The sequence below is a fragment of the Sodiomyces alkalinus genome (assembly GCF_003711515.1).
Source record: "Sodiomyces alkalinus F11 unplaced genomic scaffold SODALscaffold_2, whole genome shotgun sequence".
Taxonomy (NCBI): domain Eukaryota; kingdom Fungi; phylum Ascomycota; class Sordariomycetes; order Glomerellales; family Plectosphaerellaceae; genus Sodiomyces; species Sodiomyces alkalinus.
Window position 1 is genome coordinate 2,737,328 of NW_021167080.1, and position 23,975 is coordinate 2,761,302.

The 23,975-nt window shown below is 54.4% G+C and overlaps 10 protein-coding genes across 10 annotated transcripts; 7 read left to right on the forward strand and 3 right to left on the reverse strand.

Moving 5' to 3' along the window:
- Nucleotides 1-1,237: 1,237 nt before the first annotated feature.
- Nucleotides 1,238-2,708, forward strand: SODALDRAFT_376429 (DUF1774-domain-containing protein). Its single transcript, XM_028614814.1, has 4 exons — nt 1,238-1,529; nt 1,615-1,831; nt 1,966-2,368; nt 2,429-2,708. The coding sequence occupies exons 1-4, from the start codon at nt 1,511-1,513 to the stop codon at nt 2,657-2,659; spliced, it is 870 nt and encodes a 289-aa protein (XP_028468458.1). The 5' UTR covers nt 1,238-1,510; the 3' UTR covers nt 2,660-2,708.
- Nucleotides 2,709-3,330: 622 nt separating this feature from the next.
- SODALDRAFT_321961 (hypothetical protein) lies at nt 3,331-4,043 on the forward strand (the record flags this gene model as incomplete). The annotated part of the gene is made up of 2 exons (XM_028609670.1): nt 3,331-3,605; nt 3,755-4,043. The coding sequence occupies 2 exons, from the start codon at nt 3,331-3,333 to the stop codon at nt 4,041-4,043; spliced, it is 564 nt and encodes a 187-aa protein (XP_028468459.1).
- Nucleotides 4,044-4,925: 882 nt separating this feature from the next.
- SODALDRAFT_348848 (ATP-binding cassette transporter abc1) lies at nt 4,926-10,114 on the forward strand. Its single transcript, XM_028613390.1, has 5 exons — nt 4,926-5,178; nt 5,259-7,900; nt 7,994-8,889; nt 8,958-9,215; nt 9,278-10,114. Exons 1-5 carry the CDS (start codon nt 5,075-5,077, stop codon nt 10,046-10,048), a joined length of 4,671 nt encoding a protein of 1,556 aa, XP_028468460.1. The 5' UTR covers nt 4,926-5,074; the 3' UTR covers nt 10,049-10,114.
- A 252-nt stretch (nt 10,115-10,366) lies between these two features.
- On the forward strand, nt 10,367-12,423 carry SODALDRAFT_330400 (Zip-domain-containing protein). Its single transcript, XM_028611186.1, has 4 exons — nt 10,367-10,746; nt 10,838-11,493; nt 11,594-11,906; nt 12,033-12,423. Exons 1-4 carry the CDS (start codon nt 10,579-10,581, stop codon nt 12,216-12,218), a joined length of 1,323 nt encoding a protein of 440 aa, XP_028468461.1. The 5' UTR covers nt 10,367-10,578; the 3' UTR covers nt 12,219-12,423.
- Nucleotides 12,424-13,404: 981 nt separating this feature from the next.
- SODALDRAFT_356668 (hypothetical protein) lies at nt 13,405-16,588 on the forward strand (the record flags this gene model as incomplete). Its single annotated transcript, XM_028613928.1, has 15 exons — nt 13,405-13,436; nt 13,612-13,671; nt 13,747-13,790; nt 13,887-13,975; nt 14,094-14,252; nt 14,282-14,374; nt 14,677-14,737; nt 14,785-14,837; nt 14,938-14,979; nt 15,118-15,135; nt 15,487-15,617; nt 15,715-15,812; nt 16,119-16,188; nt 16,267-16,352; nt 16,410-16,588. 15 exons carry the CDS (start codon nt 13,405-13,407, stop codon nt 16,586-16,588), a joined length of 1,215 nt encoding a protein of 404 aa, XP_028468462.1.
- A 144-nt stretch (nt 16,589-16,732) lies between these two features.
- Nucleotides 16,733-18,247, forward strand: SODALDRAFT_271994 (hypothetical protein; the record flags this gene model as incomplete). Its single annotated transcript, XM_028607803.1, has 1 exon — nt 16,733-18,247. One exon carries the CDS (start codon nt 16,733-16,735, stop codon nt 18,245-18,247), a length of 1,515 nt encoding a protein of 504 aa, XP_028468463.1.
- SODALDRAFT_101924 (hypothetical protein) lies at nt 18,228-18,847 on the reverse strand. The gene has a single exon (XM_028606460.1). The coding sequence runs from the start codon at nt 18,679-18,681 to the stop codon at nt 18,319-18,321; it is 363 nt and encodes a 120-aa protein (XP_028468464.1). The 5' UTR covers nt 18,682-18,847; the 3' UTR covers nt 18,228-18,318.
- Nucleotides 18,848-19,515: 668 nt separating this feature from the next.
- On the reverse strand, nt 19,516-20,694 carry SODALDRAFT_321965 (mitochondrial carrier; the record flags this gene model as incomplete). Its single annotated transcript, XM_028609671.1, has 2 exons — nt 19,516-20,460; nt 20,551-20,694. 2 exons carry the CDS (start codon nt 20,692-20,694, stop codon nt 19,516-19,518), a joined length of 1,089 nt encoding a protein of 362 aa, XP_028468465.1.
- Nucleotides 20,695-21,375: 681 nt separating this feature from the next.
- Nucleotides 21,376-22,868, forward strand: SODALDRAFT_101942 (MT-A70 family). The gene has a single exon (XM_028606461.1). It carries the CDS (start codon nt 21,625-21,627, stop codon nt 22,750-22,752), a length of 1,128 nt encoding a protein of 375 aa, XP_028468466.1. The 5' UTR covers nt 21,376-21,624; the 3' UTR covers nt 22,753-22,868.
- Nucleotides 22,788-23,799, reverse strand: SODALDRAFT_330403 (hypothetical protein). Its single transcript, XM_028611187.1, has 2 exons — nt 23,610-23,799; nt 22,788-23,498 (listed from the first exon to the last, which is right to left on the reverse strand). Exons 1-2 carry the CDS (start codon nt 23,681-23,683, stop codon nt 22,985-22,987), a joined length of 588 nt encoding a protein of 195 aa, XP_028468467.1. The 5' UTR covers nt 23,684-23,799; the 3' UTR covers nt 22,788-22,984.
- Nucleotides 23,800-23,975: the final 176 nt, after the last annotated feature.

The following is a 23,975-nucleotide window of genomic DNA, read 5'->3' on the forward strand; positions in this document are numbered from 1 at the left end:
TGGCCCTACAACCGGAGGGGAAAAGGAGGTCAGATGCCCGGACGGCAGTGGCTGGGGAAAGAGACGCGGATTGTGCGGACTGGTGGTACGTTTTAGGGTGGTGAAAGAAAGGCGAATCGGACTAAAAACATGAAGGAGCAGTCTTTCCCCGCATGAGAAGACGTCATAGGCATGCTTGCTGTCTTTCTAAGTGGACCACTAATGAGCCGTGCTTCTTTCTCCACTTTCCGACAGCTTCTAATCCCGGTACGGAGTGGGTACTTTCGGAGCTTTCGAGGCTTCACTGCCTTGGCAGATTAATAGCTGGTGACAACCCCAAGCTAACCATCCCTACACTATTACTCCGTACTTATTTCTCGCCTTCTGCAAATATCAAAATCTGACGACGAGAAGAGCGCCCAATGCGATGCGAATCGGCCTCGACGGGCTGCCGCTTAGTGTGGGAATCCAGGTCGAAAAACTACAAAGTTGATACGAGGCACCAGCTGCATTGCCCGAGGTGGTATATCTCCTTGGCAGCCAACGGTTGAGGGATCCGACGTTAAAACATGCTTCCCAGTGTAGCTGCTTGGGCTGGCTGAAACCAAGACACGATGGACCGTTTCGCATCGTTGTTCAATGGTAGGTACTACTAAGCTTTACCGCATGCCAGTCCGGACAAAGCCCAGTCTCATCACCAACTGCGCCCCTTTGTTAACTCGCTTACCAGGGGCTGGGGCTGAGGGTCGTTATTCATAGCAAGAAATGTCGAACGGTACCTGTGAAGACGAGCCTTTCCCCTTTACCGTCCATGCCGTCTAGAGTCATCACGATACTTTGATCTTCGAGCTATTAGGAGCGAAATCTCCGTCCCGTGTGGATGTACTCTCTTACCTAGCTTGCCCTGGTACAAACCTGTCGGTGGTCTCATAGCAAGGTACATACTCTTGTGTAGTGGTACACGAACGTACCGAATGCACGTACGAATACATTCACTCATCCGCCTCCTCCTCGCCTACCTTAGGTACTCGATACTTGCCTTGGTCTCGCCATTCCATCCTGGGTAACAAACCATTAGTGGTCTTCTCCGTCCAATGACCCCGCTTTTGCCTCCGTACCCGCTCCTCAATCCGTGCCTAGTGCAGATCTAGCCTTCTCATGACGGCAGTCTACCGATTCTTGGAGGTGGGGTTGGATGCCTGTAAGTGTACGTCAGGGACTTGCTACGTACGCATTCGCACCTCTACTTGCTTGCGTAGGTAAGGATGACTGGGATGACTGGGGATGACTGGGGATGACCAGACAATAAAAGCCTTTTCGTTTACATTCAAACCAAAGCATTCCTCCCTCCTCATTACCCTTTTCCCGTCTTGGTTCTCCCCCGCTCCCGCGAGTTTATGGATTCAGAGTAATACCGTGTGATATATACTCACCTTCACTGCGTCGTGTTTCCCATCGAATCTCGACCGCAAGAACTACAACACGCCCTCTGCGAATCTGCTGATAGCTGAACGCTATTCCCTCCATCATCATGGATCGAGTCCACGCTTGTAAGAAGCCATTCTTTGCAATTCATACGAGCTCTTTCGCTGAATGTACAGTCAAGCTAATACGTCGGGCCTCTTCGCTCTCTAGGGAACCCCTTCGTCCGAAGGGAGGCTCATAGCACCGTCTCCATCAACACATACAGGATCCTCACCATTGCTTCCTGGTTGCTCGCTCTCATCGTTTCTGTCTACTACGTTCTCCACGCTCCTCACGATGGCTTCACAATTCGCAAAAGCATCTGGGATCAGAATTATCTTCACCGCACCGCCTTTACTCTGAATTCTACCATCGTCGATGTTTATTGGTGAGACCCAGTTTCCCCTCCTCCTGTCCTGCGAGTTCCTCAATGGCTGGATGCTTGTATTATATCGCAATTAAGTCCCAGGGTCAGGACACCGACCCTTAAGCTTGAGCTGACGCCGCAAACACCGTTGATAGGATCGTGCTTTTTATCCTGCAGGTCGGCTATGTCGGTCACCTCTTCTCCAAGAACGCAGACCACGTCAACGCCGCCGCCAGCCTTGGTAGCCACTTCATCCTCAACAACTTGTTCCACTTCGCCTTCGTCATGCTCTTCGTCCGCTCCCACTTCATCTGGGCCGAGCTCATCCTCGTCCTCAACTTCCTCAACCTCAGCTCTCTCTACTTCCGCCACAACACCTATCCACGCTTCATCCACCTTCCCGTCGTCTCCGGGCCTCTCGCCTGGACCTTTGTGGCTATCTATTGGAATGGCGCCATGATGGTGCCCCACCCTCACTCCCTCGTCGCCCGTATCTTCGGCAACATTTTCATCTGGTCGCTCCTTGCCTACGGTGGCTTCTTCATCGTGGTCTACAAGGTGAGTAAAGTTTCCGCGCTACGGTCGCTACGAATCAGGTTCTAACAATGAGCCCCTTAGGATTATACAATGGGTTTCTCCCTCAGCGTGCTCGCCGCAGCTATTGGTGTCGGGCAGTTCTTCGACAAGCTCGTCGCCTTCCAATGGATCTTCGCCTTCACCATCATGGCGGTTCTTTTTGTCTCTACAGCCGCCATTGCTGTCCCGGCCTGGACCGGCAGGGAGTACAGCTGGTCGAGCCGTACCCGGACTTCGGACCAGGAGCGCGCCCCTCTCCTCGCCGACAACTGAGAGAGGAGCCTGGCTCATTATTCAACCGGCATGCTGGGTCGCCCCTGCGGTGCCTGCTTTCTCTCTCTGTACCGTGGTTTTACCTTCTGAAAATTTTGGGGAGAACTGGAGTGTAACGGCTAAAGTTTCGTAATAGCTGGGTGTTGGGTGCGACGAACTGAGACATTCTCGACGTTCTTGAGACGGATCTAGTTGCACCCCTTCGTTTTGTGTGAATTGTATCCGTGGTTAATTCCATACTGTTGACGGATTTTCATAGCAAGGATATGTGCGTCATTGACAGCTGAGCAGACATAACAGGATGTAATGAATGGTACGACCAACTCGAAGCATTTCTGCGTCTTTGCACATCGGGCAGACGTTAATATTTCTATGACGTCATGAAAGCTAGTTGTCTCCAAGCCTTATCTTATCACCTTGTCATAGCGAGGGGTCCACTTAATTTGACCGAGTCTCACCTTGTGACCGGAACGGGATACCTTGCCTCGTCAATCGTGTTTGCAATCTCCATCGGCGTCAGGAACGGCTCTCTGACGCCCAACTGCCAACTGAGATATACCGAAGACAACTCCGCGTCCAATGCTAAACCCTCTTCCAGGTGGCTGACGTGCATGCGTGCCTCTCTTCTCAGAGGCCCTCAACCATCTCCGGGCGGAGACAAAAAGCCCCCAATGGGCCCCAAACCATTCCCTTTTCCTCTCAACGTCGGGACCGACATTTGCCGCATCTCTCGTATATTCCGCGTCCTCGCGGGTCGCCGCGCCACGCGTTTCGTCAGCCGCATTCTGACACCCGAGGAGATCGCCGCGGCGCCGATTGCCCGACCGCCTCTTACCCTCCCGACAGCGCTGGCTGCCGGGTACGGACTGCGTGAAGGGGTAGACTTCTCCACGTTGAAGAAGACGTATCCAGACTTGTGGACGCAGGCGACCTTCTTGGCCGGACGGTGTGTTTCATTTTCTTTTCTTCCCTCTTTTGGAAAAGCTTCGGTTTCGTTCGCGAGTCTTCAGACGAGGGACTCGTTCGCCATTCTCCGTGTGCCCCAGCTTTGTTTGAGCTCAAGGGCCGACAAAGAGCACTAATATAGGGAAACAGATTCGCGGCTAAGGAGGCGACTTTCAAAGCCCATCCGTCGATGAGACTATCGTGGCATGATATAGTCATCAAGCGGGCCCATGATGTAGGAGGGACTCAACTCGACGAGGAGGAGCGACACGGGGAGGATGATGAACCAAGGAGCCCCCCTAACGGGAGCGGGCCGCCGATAGCGGTGATCCGGACTGGGGGAAAATCAACACCGGGGGAGGAGCAGACGGCCATGCTTTCGATTAGTCATGACGGGGACTATGCTACGGCTGTTTGTCTGGGGTACAAGAGCAGATGAAAAAAAGATCGAGTTGACTTCGGGTATGTTCGATATAATGTCAGCCATCGAGCCGTCCAAGCAAAAAAAAAGCAAAAAAAAAAATATAAGAATCATTCATCCTGCACTGCACGCTATGCAAGGTGAGGCCAGCTCACTCCGTAGCGATATCGGTCTCAGGGCAGAATGATAGGGCGAAGAAGTCAGATGGTGTTGTTTGTCGGTGAAGAAATGTCACCGTGGGATTAGATCATTGGACACGGCAACGTGTTTCCTCTCCACTGTCAACGTGGGCTGGAACCCCAACGCAGCAATAAGCTGCATTGGAACTTGGCCGATACCCAGTAAGAATAAGGTTCCTGTCGGCATCCCTCCCTTGTTATCCTGCAACGGGAAAGCTTCCGAAACTTTTAGCGTCCTTTGACCGACAACGCGGCTCGGTTACTGGGAGTTTTGAGGACGAGAACCGGTGAAGAAAAGAAGAAAAAAAAAAAAGGAATACTGGGAATCATAATCACCATGGCTTCTGAAGCATGCTTTTTACCTTAGTACCTACCTTAGGTACCTAGGTACGGAGCAGATAACGGACATATCGTCACTTGAGAAAGTCTTAGGTAAATGTTTGTCACTACCCAGCTATTTCACTTGCCACTGTACTTTGGTTGACATCGGGTCCAGCTCTTAGCATCTCTGGCCCACTTACGTGATGTAGTACCAAGAACCTTGTGACGCTGACCGACTTCTCACTGACATGATGTGCCATGTAATTACGTTGTACGACCATGAACCTTGACCACGGGCCGAGATGTCAATACTTCGTCGTGACAGCCCAATATTTCCTTTGGTCCCATTATTCTACTTCCACTTCTCTTCTTTCTGAACCTGTACACCAATCTTTTTCTAATTTATTGCGTAAATTATCATTTCTTTCTATATCCATCCCTTCGTCCTTTCATGTCTACTAGTACTCCATTGCATCTCTAGAGTCAGAAAATACATGAAATGCTGGGCAACAGGTCTATATCGGCACTGTTGAAATCTCATCTTGATAGATGTTGGTGATGGACCGAGACATCGCCTTGGAGAAGGCATTGATACGCATAGCCACCGCGGCCCAGCGAGAACAATCGAATTGGAATGTGAATCCCTTCTATAAGTAAGATATCCATCCCTTCTGCCTGCCTTGCTCTCCGATGTACCCCATTTGTTTACCCTAAAAGCTGACCCAACTCAAAGCGCCGAGCACGCCCAGCTTCCTTGGATAGAATCCATCGTAGCTGTTTCCGAGGCTGGCCATATCCAATGTTTGGTTATGCTTGGCTCCCTTCTATGGACCTCCTTTCGACTTCTAAACCGCGCCTACGCGAGGAGGCCACTTCCGCGTCATGTGGCCTCAGCTATTCGGTGGCCTTGGGAAGCCTGCGCTCTCGCCAGTCGCACCGCTTCCCTATCGTTCCTTGCTCTAGCTGCCGCCAAGGGTGAAACGACCTGGCTCAATGCAGCCTGCGTCACCTACGCCTTAGCCATCGGATTATTTAGACTCGTCGATGACTTGGAGTGGAGACATATAGCCCTTCAGCAGGTCAACTTTGTCCTCATTGCTACCTTGCTCCTCTTAGCCGCTCCGACTGTGCTGCCCTGCACGAATGCTCGTCAGGCATGTTTCGTCGAAGGCCCCTTGATGGGTGCCCTGATGAGCCTTGTCCTCTCGGTCTTGGTCGCCCTCTTCACGCCTCGAGAATGGGTGCCACCCTCTCTCAGGTACGATTTGCCCAAGGGTGCAGTCGACAAGGATCCGGCACCAGAGGAGACTTGCAGCTGGGCCCAGTACTTTCTGACCTACGACTGGCTGACGCCGTTGATCTGGAAGGGCACCCGAGGTGCGGTTACATTGGATGACCTACCTAGAATTGCCTGGTACGACGATCCGCTGCTTCTCCTGTCCAAGGTGAAGGATGCGCGAGCCAAGGGAAAGTCGACCTTTTGGACGCTGTTGCGGCTATTGCACGAAGAAGTGACCATGATGGCCTGCTTTATAGCCTCTGCCTACATCCTTGAGCTTATCGCCCCCTTTGCCCTCTATCGACTTCTCTCCTATCTGGCGGATCCGCAGGGCTCCGTCATTCGCCCGTGGGTTTGGCTCTTGCTCATGTTCTCTGGACCGATTTCGCGGTCCGTTGTCTTCCAGCAGTATATCTTCACTTCAACCAGGTTGATAGTTCGCGTTAAGTCTGCCATGACCCAGGAGCTTTACCACAGAGCCATGTCCTCCAGGGAAGTTGAAGACGACATCTTTTCCGTCTCAGCGACCACGTCTCCGTCTCCGTCGCCGTCTGCCTCCACCTCTACCAGGAAATCTAGAGGGAGCCGAAAGGCGGCTCAGACATCCACCTCGGCCGGTCGACTAGCCAACCTGATGGCCGCCGACGTCGACGCTCTCTGGGGTTCTCGCGACATCGTCATGATCTGCATCGGTCTGCCCATAGGTACCGCAGCAGCCATAGTTGGGCTGTTCAAGATCCTCGGGTGGCCCTCGATCGTCGGCGCTTTTGTTCTCCTGCTTGCCTCTCCCATTTCCATCTTCATAGCCCAACTCATGGCCAAGGTTACCCGCACGGTGCGCCGAGCCCAGGACTCTCGGATATCCCTCGTTTCCGAGTATCTGTCCTCCATTCGGGCCATCAAGTACTTTGCCTGGGAGGATGCTGCCATTGGGAAGATTCAGGACGCCCGCGCTATCGAGCAACGGCATCTCTGGCGCGTCTCTGCGCTCTACGTCAGCCTCAGCCAAGTCACTCAGCTCATCCCCTACATTGCCCTGCTGCTCATGTTCTCGCTTCATGTCGTCGTGAGGAAGCAAAAGCTGGATGCTGCCACAGCTTTCACCACGGCCCAGCTGGTGAAAAACATACGCAAGAATATCACGCAGGCTGGAAGTCTCTCCAGGAATGTTACCGCAGCCATGGTAGCTCTCGACCGCCTTGACAGGTACTTCGAGAGTACGGTGGTCATGGAAAAATACGCCGAGGGCCCGCTTCGGATCCAGGACGGCTTGTTTAGGCGCAATGCGCTCGCCACGTTCAGATTACAGAATGTGTCTGTCACCTTCGTTGAAGGCGGTCTCAATGTCGTAGCCGGTCACAGTGGTAGCGGTAAGACGACCTTACTCCTTGCCATCCTGGGAGAAGCCGAGAGACTCGGGGGTATGGTCACCAGACCTCGAGATGTGGCTTTTGCGCCACAAACGACGTGGTTACAGAACGAGACGATCCGAGAGAATATCCTCTTCCAGGCCCCGTTCGAGAAGGCCCGTTATGATCGGGTCCTGGAAGCCTGTTGCTTGCTGTTAGACTTAAACCAGATGGACCATTGGGACCAGACCGTCGTCGGTGAGAACGGCGCATCCCTCTCGGGCGGCCAGAAGGCGAGGATAGCCTTGGCCAGGGCTCTATACTCCAAGGCGCCGTTGATCTTGCTGGACGACATCTTCTCTGCCTTGGATTCGAAGACGTCGGCTTTACTCTGGGAGCGATGCTTCTGCACGGACATGCTGAAAGGTAGGACAACGGTATTGGTAGCACAGCAGCCTTGGGTAGCGCTCCAGTCGGATCTCTGTATCATTCTCGAGAACGGCACCGTCTCGAGTGTTGAACAGAATATCGGGGTCGTGCGCCACGCCGTGGCTTCCGCCTTTCCGGAAGAGGAAGGGGGCGACGAGATGGCAGGACTTGAGATGAGGGCAGAAGGGCCCGAGTCGGAACTCGAAAGCCGAAGCGACTCTTCACTCCACGACACGTCCAAGACGGCGGGCCACCAAGGCGAGAAAGATCTGGTGGCACAGGAGATGAAGGCGAGCGGGAAGAACACTCGCCTCACGTGTAAGTCACAAAAGCAAAGCCCCTATCCCTTATATCTATACCCGGCGCCCACCCACTAGGCCTTGTCGCTTACAAAAGAGAAATGGGCAAAAGTCTTCAAGTACATGACCTATTTTGGGGGCCCGCTCTATGCCATCGCTTGTATCCTGCTCCAACTGTGCTCGAACCTCGCTTGGATGGCTAGTTCGCTATGGCTGTCCGTGTGGGTTGAAGCCTATTCGAAAGAGGAGGCAGTCAACATCGCATTCTATCTCGGGGTGTATGCCGCCTTTGCCGCTGCCGAGAGAGTGAGTTCGGCCGCCATCATTCTAGCCTACGAGAACGGCGCCTGGCGTGCGGCCCGAAAACTGCACAACGACTTCATCAGGGCCGTGATGGGGGTCTCCTTGTCCTGGTTTAAGAATGTCCCCGTCGGGAGAGTCATCAACCGGTTTTCTCGGGATATGTACTCCCTCGACTCGATGGTTAGCACTCAGCTCCGGAACTTCCTCGACTACGGCATGAACCTGCTCTTCCGCATCGGTGCCATCAGCTCTATTTTACCCATTTTCGTTGTACCGGCGGCTGTGACCTGTTTCGTCGGCGTCATCGTGGGCGAGATGTATACCAGGACCGCGGTGACGGTGAAGAAACTGGTGTCCTCTGCCCAGTCGCCAGTATTCACACAATTCTCGGATACATTGGCTGGCCTGGCGGTTATACGGGCTCGGGAGGGGATGACCGAAGCGTTTGGCGAGGCGCTAGCCGAGAGACTACGGGTGTGGTCTCGTGCGGCGGAGGCGAATTATAACTGCAATCGCTGGGTAGCCATGCGAGTGGATTTCATAACGGCTCTCGTGGGGCTTTGCGCCGGGGTCATCGCCGTTTCCAAGGCGGGCGTCGTGGCTGCAGGACTCGTAGGTTTCTCTCTAACCAATGCGACGGGACTGAGCCAGACGATCTTGCTGCTGGTCCGCAGTATGAACGACCTCGAGGTCGAGCTCCAGAGTGTGAGTACATGGGCCAAGAGGCCAAGGCGGTTTGGGCTCCGAACCTTATGGGCTAACACTTGTCGCAGTTCATTAGGGTTCGTGAGTATGCAGGTCTCGAGCCGGAGGATAAGTCGGACAAGTCTTACGCCGAAGAGGGTGAATATGCCGACGAGGAGTCGCATGTCATACCTCAAGACTGGCCGGCAACCGGTCGCGTCGAGTTGCGGAATGTCACCATTCGTTATGAACCGGATGGACCTGATATCCTCGCGGATGTCAACCTTACCTTCGAAGCGGGAGAGCGGGTGGCCATTGTAGGGAGGACGGGATCTGGCAAGAGCACGGTGCGTAGCCCGCAGAGCGTTTTAATGCCAGGCGTACTCTGAAACTGACAGCCTTCTCTTAGCTGGTCTTGTCCTTGCTGCGTTTTACCCACATAGTATCGGGGCAGATCTTGTACGACGGCATCGACGTTACGAAGATACCCCGCCGGAGACTACGGGAAGCCCTCACGATTATCCCCCAGGAGGCAGTGCTATTCAATGGCACTGTCGAGTCAAACTTGGACCCAACCGGGCGAGTGCCGGAGGACGACCTCAAAAGGGCCTTGCAGTCTTGCCAAGGCATTGCGGCATTCAAGCAACAACAAACCAACGGCGTCCATACCCTTCAGACCAACGGTAACGGCAACGGCAACGGCAACGCTAACGGTAACGGTCACAACCACGACGGCGAGCGCAGGAACGCGAACGGATATTGTTCCCCAATGACGGAATTCGACCTAGATACGCACGTCAACCCCAAGGGCGAGAACTTTTCGCACGGGCAGCGACAGGTGCTGTCGCTCTGCCGTGCCCTGGTGCGTAAAAGCCCGCTGATGCTCTTGGACGAGGCGACGGCGAGTATGGATTACGAGACGGACCGAGGAATACAGGAGGTGCTTCGGAAAGAGCTAGACGAGGCGGGCGGGGGCCGGACGCTGGTGACGATCGCACACCGGCTGAGGACGATTATCGACTACGATATGGTGGTGGTCATGAGTGGCGGACGAGTGGCAGAGGTGGGAAGTCCCAGTGAATTGTATGCCAAGGGAGGACTCTTTACGGAGATGGTGTTGCATAGCGGGGAGAGCGATGAGTTGATAGAAGCGTTGAAGACAACGAGGGAAGCGGAGTGAGCCTTGGAATAGCATGATCAGAACCATAAAAGCTACAGGGTAAATCCGGAAGGGGTTAGATACATGATAAATTAAGAATTATGACTCTGAGCTTGTGAAGTGAAGCAATATGTTGTTGGAGTCGCTACCTCAGGACGTTGCAGGATACCTTGACAGGTCGATCTTCAGGTCTGTCGGTACCTGAATTGACTCGAGTGGGTTAGGTACCTAGGTACGCAGACCCATCGGGGCACGTGATAGTACTTCCATCCGAATGCCAAACTCGCGTCTCCCTCGCGTAATGCAAATTACGTACTGCGTATGTACTCAGCACCGTACCGCACCAAGTGATTGCAGCACTCCGCGTATCCGCGTATCGGGGGAATTCGGACGAAACGCTCATTTTCAATATCCCAACGTCGTGGCTGAACAGAATCAGGAAACCCAATCCTCCAAACGATACACACACCCGGAGGATCATGCTCCTACATTAACAATTGGGAGTCAATCATTGACAATCCGTGTCGACGTCTCTGACAACCTATACGAACATGGCGCCCCGAGCAGTCAAACCCGTCTTGTACGGGCTCGCCCTCGCCCTCTCTCTGCACTTCGCTTTCGCTGCCGCCGCTTCTGACTCAACAGCCGAGAAAGAGGTTCCTGTTACCTTTTCCACACTCGAGAGCTTAAGTCTTGAGGAATTGGAGGATGAGCTACAGGTACGGCTTCCTCCCTTTGTCTCTTTGTCCGCTCCGCCCCCCCAGGCTATGCATAGATAGCCCTGATAACTGTACTGACCCTGACTCCCAGCAATGTCCCATTGTAGCCTCGCTCTCAGGGGCCAAACACGCCCGCTTTGCGTCACAATCGTCCTCGTTCCTCGCTCGGGTTTTCCAGGTGCTCTTCCCCTCCAGTCACCCGGCCATCAACTCTTTGCTCGCGACACTATACATCTCAGGCCCCCCCAACATGCTCCTCGCCCTCTGCCCGCCTGACATCGACCCGGCCTCACTGTCCGTCATGGTGGCCTTCGCCGTCGGGGGCCTGCTAGGCGATACCCTCTTCCACCTGCTCCCCGAGATCTTCCTGGGCGAGGACGAGCCGGATCACGCCCGTTTCGTCCTGGTCGAACCGAAACGGAATTTGCTTCTCGGCGTCGCCATCCTGGTTGGGTTCATGACGTTCGTTGCTATGGATAAGGCGTTGCGGATCGCCACGGGAGGTGCAGGTGGGCACGACCATTCTCACGGTCACGGTCACGGTCACGGTCACGAACATGGCGGGAATAAGGTTGTCGCCGAGGCGGTAGCCAGCGGCGTAGACGAGGTCCCGGAGGGCAAAGCGAGGGCGAGGAAGGGGAAGAAATCGAACGAAGAGCCGCAGCAAGAGGTCGCGGAGAAAGTGGCAAGTCAGGACGACAAGGAGGTGAACGCCAGTGTCAAGCTCGGGGGTTACCTGAATCTGATGTGAGCACACACACACACACACACAAACTCCGAATTCTTGTCGTTTTATTGCTCTCGGGCAATTTTTCCAACGGCGCTAACAATGTCTTGTTTCGCACAGCGCCGACTTCACACACAACATCACGGACGGCCTGGCCATGTCAGCGAGCTTCTATGCCTCCCCGACCATCGGGGCGACTACGACCGTGGCTGTCTTCTTCCACGAGATCCCCCACGAGGTGGGCGATTTCGCGCTGCTCGTCCAGTCGGGCTTCAGCAAGCGCGCCGCGATGGGTGCGCAGTTCGTCACGGCGATTGGGGCTCTGCTGGGTACGCTCATTGGTATCGCCGTTCAGGAGCTCGGAGGCAGCGGCGCCGGAAGTGGGGCCGAGGGACCGATGGCGCGGAATGCGGGCGTCTGGGGGACAAGCTTGGTGAGTAACTATTACCCCCCTTTTTTTTTTTACTTTTTTTTCTCTGTGTTTCACGTTACTCTTCTACTGTTTTACGCTGCCACCCGTCTAGTTAACGCAAGAGCTGACTTTTCGATTTCTATTCAGAGCTGGGGCGACATGCTTCTCCCCTTCACGGCTGGGACATTCTTGTATGTCGGCACTGTGGCAGTCATTCCTGAGCTCCTAGTGACGGGTCCCAACAAGGGTCAAGAAGTGCGCAAGACGCTGGTTCAGTTCGCAGCAATTGCCCTGGGGGCGGGCATCATGCTCTTCATTTCGTGGCAAGACTAGATAAACTTTGGGGTGCTTAGACTGAGGGTTCCTTGTTACCTCGGTGTTTCTGGAGATATCGTCTTGAGTATCATCTCAAGTGGGCATATTAGACGTGAATATGGGACAATGCGAAGCGAATCGAACTTGACGAAACAATAGAAGATGGAGAAAGAGATGCGTTTGGCATGACTTGTGTACCAGGATATAGAAAGGGGGGGGGGGGACAACAAGATAATAAAACTGTTTGACGTATTGCCTGCATCGGACACAGAGCTGTCAGCGGAGAACGCCGTGAACACGATGTACGTACCCTTGTACCTATACAGGATCACCATGGCGGATGTGACCTCAGCTATTAACCCGTACCCATGGATTGGGCCTGGCCGTGACCGTTCCTCAGGAGTCAGCGGTGACTCTTTCCGTACAGCTCCCACACGCTTCATGCACTACCACTCGAGCCCGGAGACCCCACGGAGAAAAGAGAACCTAATCACCTTCCCCGCTTCTCCTTCTCCGGTTTCGGCCAGCTAAATACAACTACAGGCAGATAGAGATCTGCACTAGAGCCTAGAGCTAACCCCGACTTTATGACTTTGTCCTCGCTCAGCTCCAGACAAGGGCCACATAAAGAATAGTTCCTTCGGTGGCTTGCAGCATTGGCGGCCGCGTACCGGTACCTAGAGAACTTTTGGGATATATCGCAACTTTCTTTGACCCTCTGGTCGCTGATGAAGAAGGCACGACTGCATCGCCGATTCCAGGAGGTTATTACGCATGCCATTTTCGCGCTATTAGAACGGTTCAACACCACAATGTTAAGGTTTGAGTACATGTAATCCATCCCATTAGTCATCCATCTCGGTTTGTCATCCTCTCTCGAGGCAGAACATGGGTGGTGGGATGGCACGGGGAGACGGCCAGAATAACTTTGTTCCCCCGTTGCTGACCAGGGCGATCGATCGCGCCGTGGCTTGAGCTGGTGGTGGACCCTGGACTTCTGATTGGGACTGATTCGTGATTCAGGTATATTCCCGCTTAGTTGGTGTGTTGCGGTGGACGGTCGTGGGGAGAGCCTAAACTGGGATCGTTAAGGTGATCTACAGTTAAGATATCGCTGGTATGACGTCCACCCATGGAACCCCTTGAGGTTAAGCTTAAGAATACGATATACATTTCCCCTAGCTTTCTGCAGTATTCGCAGATGATGCGCCATATCGAGCGAGACTGTTTTCAGCAGTGATGTAAAACGGGGTTTCTTTGTTTGAGCCAGTCTAAGGTTTGATGTCGCCCTGTAATTAGGCATGTACGCAACGCCCTTTGGCCGCCATTAAGAACCACAGACTCCACGTGGTGTCATCACCGTCCACGTGGCCAGGGTTCCGTAAAGCTAGTGTACTCTTTGTGTACGGAGGAACGTCGTCCCGGCCGACATCGGCTATGATTTTCATTTTTCGTCCTCGTCACGTCCAACGTCCAAGCAAAAAAAGGGTAACGACGCAGTGTCACATTAATAATCATGTAGATGACCGGTGACCAAAAAAAAAAGCGAGTCGCAAGGATCCACTTATCATGCACCCAACGAATCGCCAAGTGCGTCATCTTCGCGAATTAACCTGGTCCCAAAATAGGACCCATATTTCTAAAAAAAAAATCAAAAAAATCCTTGCGAATGAAACATCCCACAAGAATACGATAGACAACACAGCAAAGCAAAGGTGTCGCCGAGTGGATCGACGCCTTACCAATGCAGGGACTTGGTCGTCCATGTCAGCCTCGTTTGACGTCGGCTCAAAGTGGAGGCTGAGAAGAGATTTTCGACATTGTTTTCTGTTTCTTTTGACGTTGCCCAGGAACAAGTGACGGGTTTGCCTGGGCCTGGACCCTTTTCGCTAGAAGCCGAAGCCATATGGCGAGAGTCGAGGAGGTCCCACGGCGGCTCAAACTGGAGCCAAGAGGATCCGCTTATTTCCGCCAGATACCCGGCCGGCTGCTGCTGTGCAGATCCACCAGTCCAATGGAAATTTCAAATTGGCATCATCGCATGATTCCCTGGTCCGCGGATGGATCTTTTCATGTCATAGTTGAAGCCTCGCGTTCCATCACGATGGAGCAGCTGGGTGTACGAGGACATCGTGGTTATTCCCACTGGAGTACATCATCCCAGCGACCCGGCAGTTCGTACGGGGGGACAGAGTATGTATGAGATAAGGAGTGGTTATCCGTAAAGCCTTGGATGGAGATTGGGTGGAAATCCTTTCGTTTTCTGGTCCAACTGGAGCCGCCATGCCGTTAAAGTACGTGTAGTGTAGAAGGTTTGATAATAGTGGGGGAAAAACCAGCTGAACCACATGAACCAACGCAGTGAGATGGATCTTATTAGACATAAGAATTCCCCTAACGTTAAGATTTGGCGAAGTCCCGGACGGGGGGGGGGGTGGTTTCTCCCGTTTCTTCCAACAATGACCTGATACGTCAGCCGCATGCCGGAGAGGAGCGTGCGTTCCCACGTCGGCTGTATTGGGAGGGTCTCGGACCGTGTACGTTAAGAGGACCCGACGGGATGGGTCCTGACCTGTCCCGTGAGCCACCTTGACGGCCACTAATGACACTGCCGCCGAGTGGCCCCTCCGGGAATCCGTGTACGTTAAGCGCAGCCGGTTGGACCCTCTTTCAGCCTTGACGTCTCTCCGCTAATTAATCATTGAGAAGAAAATTACGACGTATGGACCTGTTGCAGTGTTGCGGTGTTGTGGTGGGTCAGATGGAGATGGAGACGGCTGTGACTGAACGTTCGAGAACCTAAGCAATAAGTATTGGTACTACTTTGATTTTTAAGCTTGCTGGATGCTGTCATGTTGGTGTCTGTTTGGAATTCTGGTGCGGGATGGAAACCATCTTACACGTACAACCCGCCCAGCCTGGCATCGAGAGCTTTGTAAGATTCTCCATACAATATAACTGATAGATGCTCGAAAACCAGACGTCATCTTTACCCAAGGTACACTGAATTAAGGAGGGTGGGAAGTGTCCTCCGAATCTCAGTGCGTTTAACCCTTCACAGTACCATCCACTCCGTATATCTATTTCCGTTATGGCCGTGCAATCTAATAGACATACCTAACCTCGTTCTACACTAATGGTGGTAGGGCGTGATGACACCCGAACAATTATGAGTAATAAGCTGTCCGAAGTCGGCCTAAATGGTTGGTAGGCGGGGATGATGGATCGACACTCTAAAGGCAATCTACATAAGGCAGGGATGGATCCAAAACTTCATGTTGACAAGCGCGCCCTTGGAGCCAAGCATGGGTCGGACTCGGACGGAGATACCCAAGGCCACTTGAAGACGAAAGGAAGAGACAAGACGTGTTCGTCATTATCGCCAGATATTGGACCAAGCGAATGGCTGGATGCAGCGTGAAAGGGTAAACATTGGCCTTTGCCGAGGCGCCAGGCGAAGGGCGTGCATTGCAGTAGCGCTCTGTTGGGTCCGTCCAGACTCCACCAACTAAAGTACCGGTACATCTTCAGACATCCCGGACACTTTATGCATGGCCGACTGGACTGTTACCTCTTCTGGCTCGCCGTCTGTGTTCCGACTGCCGTCCCCCGGTCCCGCCAGAGAAAACCAGAGAATCTCTCTCCAATTCCTTGAACATATATCCCTGATTATGAATCCTGGACCTAGTCCTTGAGGCTGACAACCATTGTTTTAATGATGTACGTTGTACCCCCTTGTCGTGTGACTCAGGTTTAAGGCGTGGCGTGGCCTAAGACAGATGAGGTTCGGTACCGTATCCCGGCCGGGGGGTACGAAGTTGTCGTTCTCCGTACGGAGTAGGTAGGTACAGGTAATAAAGCTCAACGTCCGCCCTTCACTTCTTCGTCGGGACATGAGACAAACAGACATCGTGACAGGTCCCTCCCTCAGATTCCCCAATCACTGCGAATACTATCGGGAATCATCCTCATCGTCAACCACCATCGCGTTTCCCTTGCATCAAATCTTATATTCCCATATAACCCATCTACTTGGATTCTACCATCACCTATGATTCCGTATCAGCTTCACGGCCCAGACACTGCCAGCAGCTACCCTTGAATATCGCCCACACAGCCGGCTTCCACAGGGCAACTGCATACATACTACTTGTGTGCCTCGGACCACGCCCTCCTAGCTTTCATACTGGTCTGGTCACAAAGACCAAGGCGGGAGAAAGGAATACAACATTGTGCCTCCCACGCTTTTGGCAACGCCATCCAACCATCAGCCGTTATCTTATCCCACCCTTGACGGGACTCCCACCCCCCAACCCAACGCCCAACCCCTCATTCCTTTCGCCAAGGCGCCTCTGCATCCCATCACGGGGAGGAGCAGCGAAGCATAAGTACTTACGCACCACTAACACGGGGGCTTCTTCCGCTTTGCTGAGTTGTCGCAAGACCACCCCGTACGAGACTCTCTTGTCTCCGGTAAATCGTCAATAAACTCGACTAAAAACAAGAAAGAAAAGAAGAAAGATACAATCACCATGTCAGCCGCCAGCGATATGAGCACTGCGCTCACCTTCTCCCGCCCCATCTTGCCCAAAGGTCCGAACATTCAGATCAAACTCCATGATGACTACAGGGCCAAGATCTTCAACTCGGGCTCTCCCGTCTCGGGCGACGTAGTGATTACCCCCTGGAGGGACACTCGCTTCGACATCGTTTCCATCGCTCTCATCGGCCGCGCCAGCTCCCGCGTCGATGCCGCCCAGTTGTCCCATCACTCCTCCCACACTTTCCTCAAGATGAACATGCCTATCCCCGAATCCGCCTATCCGACACCTCGCGTCTTCGAGGCTGGCCGCACTTACACCATCCCTTTCCATTTTGTCATTCCCCAGCAGCTCACTCTGAGCGCTTGCAACCACAAGAAGCAATCCGTCTTCGTCCACGACCAGCACATGCGCCTCCCGCCTTCGATGGGCCACTGGAGCTTTGACGACTTTTCCCCCGACATGACCCGTATCGAGTACCTCGTCAAGGCCCGCGTCGCCGAGCAGCCCGACCTAGACGACCTTCCACTGAAGCTTATGGAGGCTGACCGTCGCATCAACGTCCTCCCCACCTCGATTGAGGACCCGCCCCTGAACATCACTCCCCAGGACCGCCAGTACAGGCTCACCAAGTCGAAGACCCTCCGCAAGAACATCTTCTCCGGCAAACAGGGCGTCCTCACCGCCACGGCCGCCCAGCCTGCCGCCCTTCGCGTCGCCTCAGACTTCAGGGGCAGCGCGGAGACGTCAGTGCTGGTCAACCTCTCCTTCGCGCCGCACGCCCCGGAGATCGCGCCCCCGAAGGTGAACCGCGTTTCGGCGAAGCTCCAGTCCACGACCTGGTTCAGCCCCACGCCCATGCCAGTCCCGCCCAACATGGGCGACAGTCGGCAGTCGGCGCTTACAGGGCTTTCGCAGCTCAGCTACTCCATGGCCATCGGGTCCGCCTCGTCCACCGACATGGAGCCGACCTCATGGCAAATGCGTCCCACATCCATCACCCGCCGCGATTCCGGCTACTCCAGCGAGGGCCACCACGAGGGCCACCCCGACAGCCCCTCCGACTCGGACCACGGCTCGAACAGGCACCCCCATAAGCCCAACAGCGGCAGTGGTGGTGCGAAGGCCCCCTTCTACCACGAGACGACCATCCGCGTCCCCTTCAAGGTCATGACCTCGCGGAAGCTCCTTCTTCCCACCTTCCACACCTGCCTCATCTCGCGCACCTACACGCTGCAGCTGGCCGTCACCGTCGCCGACACCAAGGTCAACCTCATGGTGCCGGTGCAAGTGGCCGTGCAGCCGTCGGCGACGCCGCAGCAGCTGTCGCTGGACCCTGGCCTCCCCAGCTTCGACGCCGCCATGGAACAGCGCGAGCAGATGGAGGCCGATGAGCTCCTGCAGCCCCGGTTCTTGGGGCAGCCGTATCTTTCGCCCCAGGAGAGGAGCGGTCTTCCCGCCTACAACGAGTTCTCTCTACGCCGACCTGCCATGACGGCAACCTGAACTACGGAGAAGTAGTGGTTGTTGTTTATAGATGGGAAACGAGACCGCCGGAAGCATACTACTGACACGGACTAAGACTGGTCACGAACACAAACACATATACAGACGATGCCACTCCTGATATATTTCCATATTGTCCCTGGGGTTGTTTCTTTTCTTTTCTTTATTTTCTCTTCTCTCTCTCTCTCTCTTCTCTCTCTCTCTCTCTCTCTCTCTGTCTCTCTCTCTCTCTGTCTCTCTCTCTTTCTTCTTATGTTTCTCCGTCTATGCGTGTATACACGATAATGTCTATTTCCTTCTCGGTACCAATTGGGCTTCACCTCGGCTTTGGGAAGAAGACTTGTCTTATCAGGAGTTATGGCCGGGTTCTTTTTTCTCTCGATACCTGGATACCCCGATGTTTGGAACACTCGCAGGAATGGCCGCCCAGACATACGGATAATTTGTACTTTCCAAGGTTAACAAAAGTTTGGGTCTGTTGGGAGTTTTGGGGTTGGAGGACGAAGATGATCTGAATTCCAAGAAGACATATATTCGATTTCTTAGTCTGAAAGCCCATCTTTGTCCTCACTCGCTTGTTCTGCTGCATAATATTAATCGTCTACATCACAACTCGAGAGAATGAACAGTCATTTATTGGTTATTATGGTCTATTGACAAGACGGAGCACCCTGTACGTTAAGACTCGAAGAATATTAGCGGGAGGTCTACGTAGAGAGCTCCCACTTCATGAGACTAACCGCCCAAGGTATGCCGCGGTGGCTTTTCATGTTCTCAGCGATTTCCATGTTCTGAATGGACTGTCGAAGTCCTGATAGTATTCACCAGAGCGAGCGTAAGAGAGAGCCAGAGCCGGGTTCGACGTGTAGTAAAAAACATCTATATGGATATTTCCATACATCCGTATCAACCTGATGATCCCCTTCTGGCCTATACAAGCACGCATCTTCCGGCATATAATCCACCATCTGTAAAAGAGAAAGGCACATGCGTTTATATCCAATTCAAATGAACCTACTGCTGATGCTGCTCGTTTAACCATGCCGCGCCGAATCGCCCGTCAACGCCTCTTTGACAAAGCACAAATGAAAAAAAGAAATCGAGCCTCCTCGTCCTCATGCCAAACCGAGTCTAGTGCCAGATGTCCCTCCAGAGCGTTCTCCTCCTTCGGTAGGTTACCGTCCGTGGGTGATGGATGGGTAATTGACAAAAATAGGTTAGGTAGGTACGCAAGATGGCAAAATCAAAAGCGCCCGCCCCTTTGGGTATCAAATGCCCAGCCAAAGCTTGCCTCGCTCGTAAGTGTAGAAACTGACGGCTACCATAGGAGCGACCTTGGCGTAGCCGATGGTGAGGCCGACGAAGAAGCCCCGGATGCCGCGCTCGCGGAAGATAAGGCCTGCCGTCTCCGCGATGCGCAAGCGGTGGCCGTCGCCGACGGCGCCTCCGACCTGCATGCGACGGCGGACGACCTCGAGGGGGTATGAGAAGGTCTGGGACACCAGACCGGCGATGCCACCGGAGAGGAGCTCGGCCCAGGAGCGGAGTGGCGCGGGCTTGCCCGGCTTATGGGGCAACTTGCGCGTCTCGGGGAGGATGGTCCACTGGGCGAGCAGGGGGTTGCGGAGGATGTCGCCCATGGTGTCGTGCGTGAGGAACGATATGCCTGCGTAGGGAAGCATGCCGAGGAGGGTGGGAGCGAAGCCGCGGTAAAAATTGGAGAGGCCGCCGGCAGGCCGGGCGACGACAGAGACGGTGGGAGACGACGAGGTGGTGGCGTGAGTGCCGGAGGAGGCTGCGACAGGATATTCATTGTAGATCCTCCGACAGATGTCACGGAAGGAAGAATGTCCGTGCTTGGTCTCGAAGGCGAGGCGGACACGGATGACTTCGAGGGGGTAGGTGAAGAAGACGGAGCATACGCCGGCAGCAGCGCCGCTGACGAGTCGGCGGATGGGTGTCTCGTGTTCGCGGCGGCGGATGACGAGGGACCGAACCTGCTCGTATGCCAGGAACTTGATGCCGGCATAAGGGAAGATTCTCAGTAGGGTGGCCGAGTGTCCGCGGTAAAGACCTAGAATGCCGTCCTGGCGATGGATGTCGCGCATGGCCGTGGCCACGCCGACCCAGGATCCGGTGTACTTTGCGAATTGTGGGTTGCTAGCCTGGAACAGAATCTTGACTCGGTCGAGAGGGGCAACGACAGTCTTGGCCTGGAGAGGGGAATATACGTTAGATCACCTGAGACTACGCAAACATCCGAGGAGGAGGAGGAGGAGGAGGAGGAGGAGCTACGAACGTACCGCACATCCAGCTAGACCGCCTGCGAGGCCGGAACGCCATACATAGTCGAAAGTTCGCGTGTTTTTCCGCACGGCTATGGTCTCATCTTCGGTCTCTGGGACGGGTTGAGGCTTCGGTATGTTTGCGGTGTCCCCTTTCGCCATTGTAGTGGTTGCGGGCGCGGCCGTTGTCCTCGGACGCCCGACATCGTTCGCGGCGGCCATTTGCTGATCATGTTCAAGGACGGTAGAGGTCATTCCCTGAGTCCCCGCGGGGAAGTCAAGGCGGTGAGGCCCTGATGCACCAACTCGCTCGTTCGCTGTTCGCTCGTTCGCTCGTTCGGAAGAAAAAGGGGTGAGGCCGCTGTTACCGATAAGACATCGCCGGGCCTAGAACTGTTGTAGTAGTGTTTATCTATGGATATCTTTGTCTTCAAGTTGAGAAGATATGGTCGACGCTTCCTCAAAGCAAAGGAAGGACAAGAACAGGTGGAAATAATCGCGAGTCGTGGAACGTTGAGAGAAATTTCCGGCTTGTGACGGATGCTTTAGGGGACGTCATCCGCTGCAACGGTGGGGGATTTATTTGCCCGGCTTAAACTGCGAAATTGGAAGACAAGTCTGGGGTTGAGAAAAGTGGGACCTCCCCCGCCGGTAAACAGGAGAGAATTCCAAGCCGAAGATTGCCGAACAAACTGCCATTGACGACTGACGTGGGTCTATATTACTAATGATATAAAGTCGCACTTCGAACTGCTGAGCGACTCCACATCATGATTAAGGTACCTATGTACGGTACGAAGTATGGAGTAATTAATTACTTCGTACAACATTTGAAAGACATAACTGTTTGGCAACGATTTGTATATCAGCAAGATATGACAAGACCAACACTTTTTCTTCCCCAAATCCCCGGATCTCTCCAAGTCTCAATGTGTCATATCGGCCGACACACTTGACAACATCCATCCGCCTGATCACCTGACCTTCAGCCAAGGATGCCAATGGTGGGACCTGGAGGGAACCCAAGCCTGGCTAGACAACAACCACGCGGGGAAGAGCAAGAGTCCCCCCCGGCATCCCATAGCCCCGAGGATGTCCCCGGATCTCAAATCAGACGCCCGAAAGGACACCAAGTTGTCCTTACCATTGGAACGGATCGAAAGCGGTCAAGCGGGGCCGATGCAACCACCCTGTGCCCCCTCGTCATCTCCTTTGTTCTCGCCTCAAGCAACCAGGGATGAATCCTGTATCTTATTCCATGATGAGAGTAAATCCGTGATTCTCCTAGATATTCCAAGGTCCCTGGAAGAGGCCCAGGTTCTCTCAGATCAGACCCCGCCTCGCCGCTTGCTTTCGGCCGAGCCCATCTCGACTCCTTTCTTAGTCCCTGAGCCTAGGGATGCTGAGATCCGCCAACATGCGCAGTCGCCCTCCACCCTGCTGGCGGATCTCATGACACGTTCTACGGTTAGGCGGGCATTGGAGACGCTGAACTCATCATATACCGGTCCCTTCTGTTTACCTAGGCGGACCACCGAACGGAAGCAACCCGAAAGCCACGGTGAATCAGCCAGCCACTGGTTCCCGGAAGGCGCCAAGTATGTCCATGGCACAATCGAGGAAAAGAGGGAAGAATTCCTGTCAAAAGCCCCCGTATTTGACCTCATCATACTCGACCCTCCTTGGCCGAACCGTTCCGCTAAGCGGAAAAGAGGCGGATACCCCACCACGCGAGGCGTGGACGACACACGTCGCCTCTTATCTCAGATTCCCGTAGGCTCGCACCTCGCGCCCGACGGCCTAGTCGCTGTCTGGGTGACCAACAAGCCCAGCCTCATGGAACTCCTGACCGCACCCACCAACGGCATCCTCGCCGAATGGGGTCTCGAGGTCGCGGTCGAGTGGACCTGGCTCAAGGTCACAGCGGCCGGGGAGCCGCTCTATGATCTCGAGTCGACATGGAGAAAGCCCTGGGAGCGGCTCATCGTGGCCAGACGGGTCGGAAGCAGCGTCAAGGTGCCTCAGCGTGTCGTAGTTGCCGTGCCGGACATGCATTCCAGGAAACCTAACCTGCGCCGTCTCTTTGACGACGTCCTCGGTCCCGGCTTCCGCGGCCTGGAGGTATTCGCAAGAAACTTGACGGCGGGGTGGTGGAGTTGGGGGGACAGTGTGCTCGAGTCCCAAAAGCGGGATTGCTGGGTGCTGCCCGAAGAGTCATGAAACAATTTAAGAACCAAGAACCACCCAGTCATGGCAGACAACGCTCGAAGGATACCCGCCAGGTGCGGATGTTTATATGCGGCCATGTTTTTTCTAAGACGGATATCATACAAGCACTCCTCCTTCCGTGCCGCTGCTTGTCCGCCCTCGTAATATAATACAATACATCTTCCTGCAGTGCCCGTCCCGGCCAAGTTTGTAAGCACACAACTCGAAACTAAGGGCCGTTTGATCACTTCTTCTCCGCCCCACCCTGCGTCCTCCACTTCTCATCCAGCTTCGCGTCCGTCTCCCAGGTGAGTTGGCCGTTGAGGTACTTCTGCGCCCGTTGCCGCAGCTCGCGACGATCAAACGTAATGGGATCCTTGCTGGGGGAACCGATATTCCCTTCTTCGTGCCGCGCGCGCTGGGTTTTCGACGCCAGATTGCCGCTCTTCTCTCGGGCGTCCCACAGGTCCTTGTTCCACGGTTGCAGATCTGCCGGGACTTCGGGCCAGACGAACGGCCGCGTCAACTCGGCCGTCATGTATTTTGTCGGAGGGGGTCGGTAGAGGGCGCCGCGCCCGCCCTGGCGTCGCTCTACCTTGTGCTGCTGTACGGCGCTGCGAACCTTGGTCGTTTCCACGCCGTACAGGTTCCAGAGGTAATCGCGGAGGTCGAACTTGGTGAAGGTTAGGGGCACCTCGAAGTGCGCCCAGTTGGGAGGTTGGTTGTCTCGGCGGAGGAAGGTGATGACATGGGAAGGACTGGAGAGAAGACTCTGGGATTAGCGATCGATGTGGTCGTCCGGGAGAGCGTTCTCCCAATGCGGTGATGCTTTTCGGCTTCACGGGAGGGAGAGATTGGTAGGGACATACAGGAAGACCTTCTTCTTTCCCAGCCTGAAGTTGGGTAGCCTTCGGGCCAAGTTTCCTACTGCTGTTTCTGCCATTCTGACGGTATGGCTCTCTAAGTCGGGGCCGCGAGTTGTGATCGCGATCATCCAGTCGCTCAAAAATTCAAGGTGCTCTTCAATAAGAGGGTTTGATTGGTCAATGCGGAACATCCTCATTCCGGAGCCCGAGAATGGTTAACTTTGATGATACTTCACCCACCCGCCCGCCGCCCCCCCCCCCCCCCCCCCCCCCCCGGCGGAGAATTTGTGTCTCGGCACTAACATGTGGGGCTGAATGCCTCCTAACAGAACAAGCACGCTCCAGATTCGAATGACTGCTATCCAAATG